The 7565-nt window shown below is 35.2% G+C and overlaps 1 protein-coding gene across 1 annotated transcript in view; it reads left to right on the top strand.

Annotated features, from left to right (window-relative positions):
* Nucleotides 1-1297: 1297 nt before the first annotated feature.
* LOC107679590 (microtubule-associated protein 1B-like) overlaps nucleotides 1298-7565 on the top strand; it is a 37570-nt gene continuing 31302 nt past the window's right edge. Inside the window, exons 1-2 of the mRNA XM_016475179.1 lie at nucleotides 1298-1564; nucleotides 4117-4218. Coding sequence (XP_016330665.1) covers nucleotides 1312-1564; nucleotides 4117-4218 — 355 coding nt within the window. The 5' untranslated portion in view covers nucleotides 1298-1311. The remainder of the gene's footprint in view (nucleotides 1565-4116; nucleotides 4219-7565) is intronic.

Here is a 7565-nt window from a genome sequence, read left to right on the forward strand (position 1 = left end):
CTGTGAATGACAAACAAAAAATACTGCTACAAATGACGCTATTGTTATTTGAGATTATTTGCACTTGTCTATAATGTCCAGAAGAAGGCAGTATGAGCTCATTTCTATTAGACTGCTAACAGACTGCTGACTCACTGCAAAATTCAGCCCATGGCCAGACAGGTGCTTTTGCATGTTAACTGGCCTTCAGAGGGAAAGCCCAAGCTCTCATTTATTTCACTGATCTAGGCAGATTTAAGGATGTATGAAAAATACAGTTTAAAAAAAAATAGTTTTTGTAATTTAATGCCATGCAGATATCAAAGGATTATTAGATTGGATGCAGTCAGTCTATTAGTGTTATTTCACACATTTTATACTAATTTTACACAAAAATAAATAAATAAAAATAACAACAAAATAAAATAGAAAATAATAAAATGTCAGAGTGCAACAAAATATGGGCAGCCAGCTAACCATTATTTTTGTATTTATATTTATATGTTATTTATAAAATATTCATACAAATATTTTGATTGCTTAGCAGTGCTTATGTATTGACATCTAACTTGCATTTCATTTAACTTGTATGTTAACTTGTATATTTATTTTGCGGTGTACATCTTCATGCTTTTAGCATTATCTGATTATTTAGCATGTTTTTCATATTAACAGTTAACATATTATTACATTATTCTACTATACTGAAAAAAAATGGTGTGGAAAAAAATCACTCAGAAATTGCTGGTAAATTCACAAAGAGATGGCATGTAACACTGAATGAAATGTTAAATTCTGAAGTAGAAAGACTGAAATAGTATTTACTTGTAAAACACACTCCAATAATCTTTAGAAAAATATTTTTTTACAGTGCATTATAAAAAATATTCTACATCTATCTATCTGTCTGTCTGTCTGTCTGTCTGTCTATCTATCTAATCATTAAACACACACACACACACACACACACACACACACATCAATTTATATAAAACCACTGCCTATTGTAATGAACAGGAATAACAATTAAACATTATTAAATGAATATTAATTATCATAAAGTATTTATTTACAGCATATTAATATTCACGTGGCTATCCTTTACTGCACATTATGAGGCACTGTTCAAACTATAGCTCATTACATTTGAGTTAATGATGTTGCATTGTATTTGCATCGCGACGCTATTTGTTTTAGGCGTCTAGCGTGACATCACACAGCTGCATGGTCTTTTAGCCAATCACACGCAGGTAAACAGCGCCGTGTTTCGCGTAGTTTCAGCAGCACCTCCCTGTCTTAACTTTGCAGACAGGGCAGGTGGCAGCAGTTGTCATGGAGATAACTGCAGGCCCGGCGTCGGTGCGAGGGGTTGTTTCCATGGAGATCCTGCCCCGAGGTGCGCTGGCAGCGGTGGAGGAGGACGAGGAGCACGAGCAGTCAGGCTCCGAGGAGCGGCTGCAGCATCCCGGCCAGCTCCGCCGCCGCGGCCCGAACTCCCGCCAGGGAAACTTTTACATGCTCATCGTGATCGGAGAGATCGCGACAGAGCACCAGCTGCACACCGCCAGACAGCACATAGAGCGCGGTGAGCCTCTTATTGAAAGCATGCCTCATCTGACACATTAAATATGGCTTATGATCCTTTTTACCATCATTTTCTTTTCATCAAATTATTTTGTTGAATGAATATGTAGCCTACTCACAGTGGATTATGACAGATACCAAATTTACTCTCATACCTATTTAAATGTATTAAGTTATTATGGTATTATATGTTATTGTAAAAAAATCACGGAAATGGCTTGAATACTTCATCTTAACTTAATTCAACGCAAGTTGACACCTATATAAGCTGCATACTGTACTGCGGTGGGTGAATTTATGTAATTATAGACGTACTTCAGTCCAAACGACGTCGCAAATGTCAATTTCCAACAGGTTCTCAAAGATATAATTTGCTTAATGGACATAATTAAGTAACTTCTACACATCGCCTGTCATGTGTACTTATTTGGAGCGGTGTATGATCCGATAAGACATTGCATACTAGTTCCAGCAGCAGCACACTGCGGCGACCTCGCGTGACTGTACAGAGCACTGCGCCATGAATTGTGCATTTTTAGATGAAATTGATGAAGCTGCAGTTTTGATGGTCTGTAAGGACGGGGATCTCGTGATATTGCTGCTATTCAAAATGTTTTTATTTACCACTATGTTTTTGGGCAGGTGTTTAAACTTACTATAGGCCGGTGGTTAATTATGGCAGTAGGAGTGTCTCGGTGTTTATTTTTTCAAGCATAAAATAGTCAAGGAAAAGGTGCATACAATCTCAGAAAAAAGGTACAAAGCTGTCACTGGAACCCTAAGGTACAAAAGCTAAAAGGTGCATCTTTGTATCTTATGTAACCCTAAATGGTACATATTAGCACTTTAAAGGTTCATATTAATACTTTAAAATTACATGTTAGTACCTAAAGTATGTATAATAAACAGTTAAAAAACTTTAGCCCTTTAGCCCTTAACTTGTATGTCACAAAATGTGTTAAATATGTCTTAAAATAAAAGGATATAAAATTTTTATAGACGTAAACAATTGAAGCACAGTCATTTGTTTGCAGAATTGTTAATTAAAATGATTTTATCCTTTTAGCTCGTCATAATAATTTCCATCATTTCTAACTGATTTTATGATAACTCCATTTATTTATCTGTAATTAAATTAAAATAGCCGAAAAAGTACAATGAACTTATCACTTGAACTTTAACATTAAAATTTTTGTGGAATAATTTTTTTTTTCTACGGTGCACAGATAATCAATTAGTTTACAGAAAAGTACATTGAATTACAGTGTTGATAGTGTTTTCATATGGCAGAATAGAATCTAGTACTGGTTACTTTTTATCATAACTTCTTTGCTTTAGTACTCTAAAATATGTTTTATTGTTTATCTACCAACTCATAAAAAGTTGGTTTGCTGAATGGACATCTTCTTTTCATAACTACTTCTGACATTTCTTCTAATGATCATGAAACTTGACTTTTGAGTGTAAAACATTTTTGTTCACAGCATTGACACAGTTTTGACATTAATCGCTCCAAAAGTCCATAAGCGACAGTATATAAAGTAACAAATCAGAGCTGCCAACTGCACAAACCTGAGAATCAACCAAATTAGAACATAATATTCAGGGTCAACAATGGTACACTTGTTATGCTACTCACATTCAGTACATTTACAATCCTGACATGCTCACTCTGCAGCATTCTCTAATGCTTGGATGTCTAGAAACCCCAGGATTATCCCATTCCTCCTGACAGACTTTTAATCAGCAATTAGCATATCGATGAGAATGAAATCAATACTGTAAGGAATGTCTTGTGTTTCTATAGGCTGCGGAAATCTTATTTTGAGAAAATAGAAGTATCGGTTCATCTCTGCGGTCATTACCTGTTTTAAATCCCAATGACACAGCATTTCTGAGGACAAACACTGCAGTGTTTGCAAGATTTACACTTCATCTACAAAGCAAAACAGAATCTGAGGAAAATAGCCCTTCATCTGTATGAAGAAGAGAGGAGGAAGGACACAGCCGAGGAGAGTTAAGAGGCATAGAGATTTCATTTAATTTCCTTATTCTACAATTTGGAGTTTGAAGTTCAACGCAGTAGGAGCTTAAGACACATCTAAAATTTGGGGATCTTATGTAACACTCAGTGAATGAATATTCTGAGCACATCACACTAAATCTCATATTTAGAACTGTATGGCAGATGTCTGAGAGCATGTTGAAAAACTGGGGCTGAAAAATCAGAACAATCACATATAAATACTAAGTAATCATAAAAATAATAATAATAAAAAGTAATATAATAATTTGGAATTAATTAAATGGTGTGATATACTCTAATATATACATATAAAAGGAAATTTGTTAATTTTTCAACTCAACTTTTCACACATTGTTATAATATATAATATAATCATTTGTAATGAAAAAAGGTATTAAATACGCAAAAAGTGGAATATGGGTAAAGCTCATTATGTGAAATGAGGGTGTGAATGAACATTGCGTACACATGTAATTTCAGGTACTTTGCTCATATTGATCATGCCACATGTGTCTCTGTACCTGCAGGTATCCGTTCCTGGGACATCAATGTGTCAGAATGTGACCTGGACCACCAACTACAGCTTTTCATAACCAGACATTCCGCCCAGTTCTCAGCCGAGGTCAGAGGTCAGTCCGATTGAAAGGATGACATCTAGATCCTGCAGTAGAGTTGAATGCAAATGAAGTCAGAAGTTTATATGAAAACCTACTGTATAAAAAAATATATGCTCAAGCTAAATGAACAATTGCAAGGATAAATTTCCACTTATTTCCCAGCATGCCACACATAAATAAATATTTTCAGTTGGAGTCAAGCTGTTCATACACATATTGCCAGCCCAAGGTCACACTGCAGTGATCTTGCTTACAGCAACATGCACGATATGCAGTTAATGCAGCACTGAGAATCTCTCCACGGCGAGTCCAGCATGTGTGTTTGCATGGGTCCTGCTTCCACTGTACTGCCTGGCACAGTGGTAATCAAAGAGCTGTGTCAGGAGGAGAGGAGCTGCAGAGCCAGTGCTTGACTGCTGCAGTGTGTGTGTTGGGCGGGACGGACCTTGATCTCTGTAGTGGGTTAAGCTGAGGCATAATCATAAAGGCTCAAATGTGACTCGGTGTAAGACAGGCCATTTTATAAAAGTGATAAGCTGTTTTTGCAAAGACTAGCATGCTATTCATTTCCTAACTGCTGAGAAAGTGCCTTACTATCCATTTTAAACCTTAAGCTGCTGTCAGAGGAGGTGAGTGATACAGTAGCTGGAGACAAATTTCATGTAAATGGCTATGTAATTTAGCATAGAGTGCTTTTGTTCTGAATATATATAGGCACGAGACTGCATGTAATCACAGATTATGTTCAAACCAACATTGACTGCGAATGTCATAATGCTTTCATATCACAGTAGAGCACTGCAGAGATGGTGTATTTCTGTAAGCCAAAACCCTTCAAATGATCAAATGATTGGCTGTTAACAAGTGGCTAAATGGGACAACATTGGTTGTTGGGAACATTAAATGTCAATACACCAAACAAAAAAAACTCGTCTACTCACTAGTTTGCTTTCACAGCCTCATTGTGTTTTTAATCGCGCTCTCGCAAACTATTCTAACTCAAACCTTTCAGGGAAAAATGTTTTTTAAATAGAGACTGAAGGAGTTGTCGGAAGCTTCATTGTGGTGACGTTGAAGTCATGTGACTGATGTAGTTCATTTATAGCCTACATTTAGCTTTTTACTTCTGTCAAATGTATTTTGGCTTCAGAATTTAAAAAAAAGCTGTGTTCATTTGTGGAGATTATCACAATGAAAAAAACGTGTAAGAATGATACAATTTTGGTCACAGAGCTTATTTTCTGCAATAATCCAAAAGCCAATGGAAAAACCCTACTGAGTTGTTGCCAAGGGAACCAAGGGGATGCTAAAGTCCAGGTTGGCCTACAAACCTGGAGTTCATATTATTGCAAGCCCGGCAGAAATCCAAAAACCCAAGCACGTCCAAAAGCTTAGAAAAGTAATAGCACATCTCTCCTCAGTAAGCTACATTACTTGAGGCATCATACATGTCTTTAACAAAATATAAATGATGTGCCTAGTAATGCTTACTAAGGTTAGAACAAAATAGCAGTAAGTGGTTGGAATAAAGCTGGGGAGGTGGAGTGATGACCTCTGACCCTGCTGAAGGACGTGATGTGTGCTTAGATCAGATTGTGATGACTGGTCTGTGGGGTGATACAAGGTTAACAACCACTAAAGGCTGATGTCTCAGATTGTGCTTTTCTGTGGCTCAAGGCCTGTCAGACACAAGGCTCCCAGGCTGATGGTGCAAATGGGACCACAGTATTGATTCGACCGTATCATATTCAGCATGCACCTTAGCATAGATCAATAACATTCAAACTAAGGGGAATTCAGTGGCTGTCCTAGGGCACAAATAGATGTGTTTCTATTGTAATTGGGAACAAAATGATAGATTAAGTATTGGCTAATATAATTGCTTTGTCTAGGACTGATGGATGTTTTGTTCATTTTTTCAGCCGTATAAGCACTTGAAGTTGAATTATTTTTTATTATTAAGAATATACTGATTGTTTTTTTTTTAATTGTGTTCTCAGTCCTTCCCTTTTAAATCTCCTTTATAAATATAAAATGAGCTGCTGCCATCTAATGGATATTATGAGTAATGCAGAACAATGTCAAAAGAGGTAAAACAACAGAAAGAAAGAGACAGAAATCTATCTATCTGTCTGTCTGTCTGTCTGTCTGTCTGTCTGTCCGTTATATCCTCACAGCCCTTGGGTGTGATCAGTAGATTGAAGCCCTTTGAGAACTGAGAGCTGCTCTTGCTGTTAATGAACTGCAGGTGGCTAAAAGATACAGATGTGTCATTCCTATTATGCAGCTCATTTTCATGTCCCGTTACACATGTCAGAATATATTGGATAAAATATTAAACTCACTTATTTTAAAGATGGAAATCATGGTACTCATGGAATAATAATTATTATATTCACCACCATTCAAAAGTATGGGGTCAGTACGATTTTTTTTAATTTTATTCACATTAAATTGATAAAAAGTGACAGACATTTATAATGTATAAAGTTTTTTTTCCAAATGAATGCTCAAATAATTTCAAATAAATTATTTTAAACCTTCTATACATAAAACAATCCTGAAAAAAATGTATCATGTTTTTCCACAAGAATATTAAGCAACAACTGAAAATTCAGTTTTATAAATTATTTCTATTACACAGAAATAAATTATTTTAAAATATATTAAAATGATATATAAAAATATTACTAAATTTTTTTAATATTTCACAATTTTAGTTTTCACTGTATTTTTTAAAATCAAATAAATGCATCTTTGGTGAGCATAAGAGGCTTATTTCAAAAACATATCTTACTGGCCGCAAAATGTTGCACTGTAGTGTATATTTCATTTATCATAATATCACAGTTAAGTGCACCTAAGAGTACATTTTAAATAATTTCATTCACTCTGGCTTTCATTCATGTTGCCATTTTATTATGTCCGAACTTCTAACATGAAAAACTGGCAATTTATTAAGAAATGTTCAAGGTTTTAACTAACAAAATGTTAGTTACCTAATGACATAATCAACAAAGAAATGTTGATTAAAGAACAACAGCACAAACATCTGCACTATTTTTGTGTTTATCTTAATTAAAAGCATTTTAGCCTGTTTGATTCAATTGCAAATTACAAATCGTATGATAATTTCAGAAGTAAAGACAATGGTTGGCCAACTATATATATATATATATTCTGAGCTTGACCAGAGCATATTTTTAAAGCCTATTGTGCCTGTTAACAGAAAGTTAGCTCAAAATGTGCTGTGTAACAGTACTGATCCCTCCAGTGTCTGACAGAAACAAAGAAATGAGGCATTAACAATCTCCCAGATGATCTAAAAAAATAAAATAAAATAAATCAAGCGTGCCACA

This window comes from Sinocyclocheilus anshuiensis, unplaced genomic scaffold (genome assembly GCF_001515605.1).
Source record: "Sinocyclocheilus anshuiensis isolate Anshui unplaced genomic scaffold, SAMN03320099.WGS_v1.1 scaffold288, whole genome shotgun sequence".
In the NCBI taxonomy this organism is placed as follows: domain Eukaryota; kingdom Metazoa; phylum Chordata; class Actinopteri; order Cypriniformes; family Cyprinidae; genus Sinocyclocheilus; species Sinocyclocheilus anshuiensis.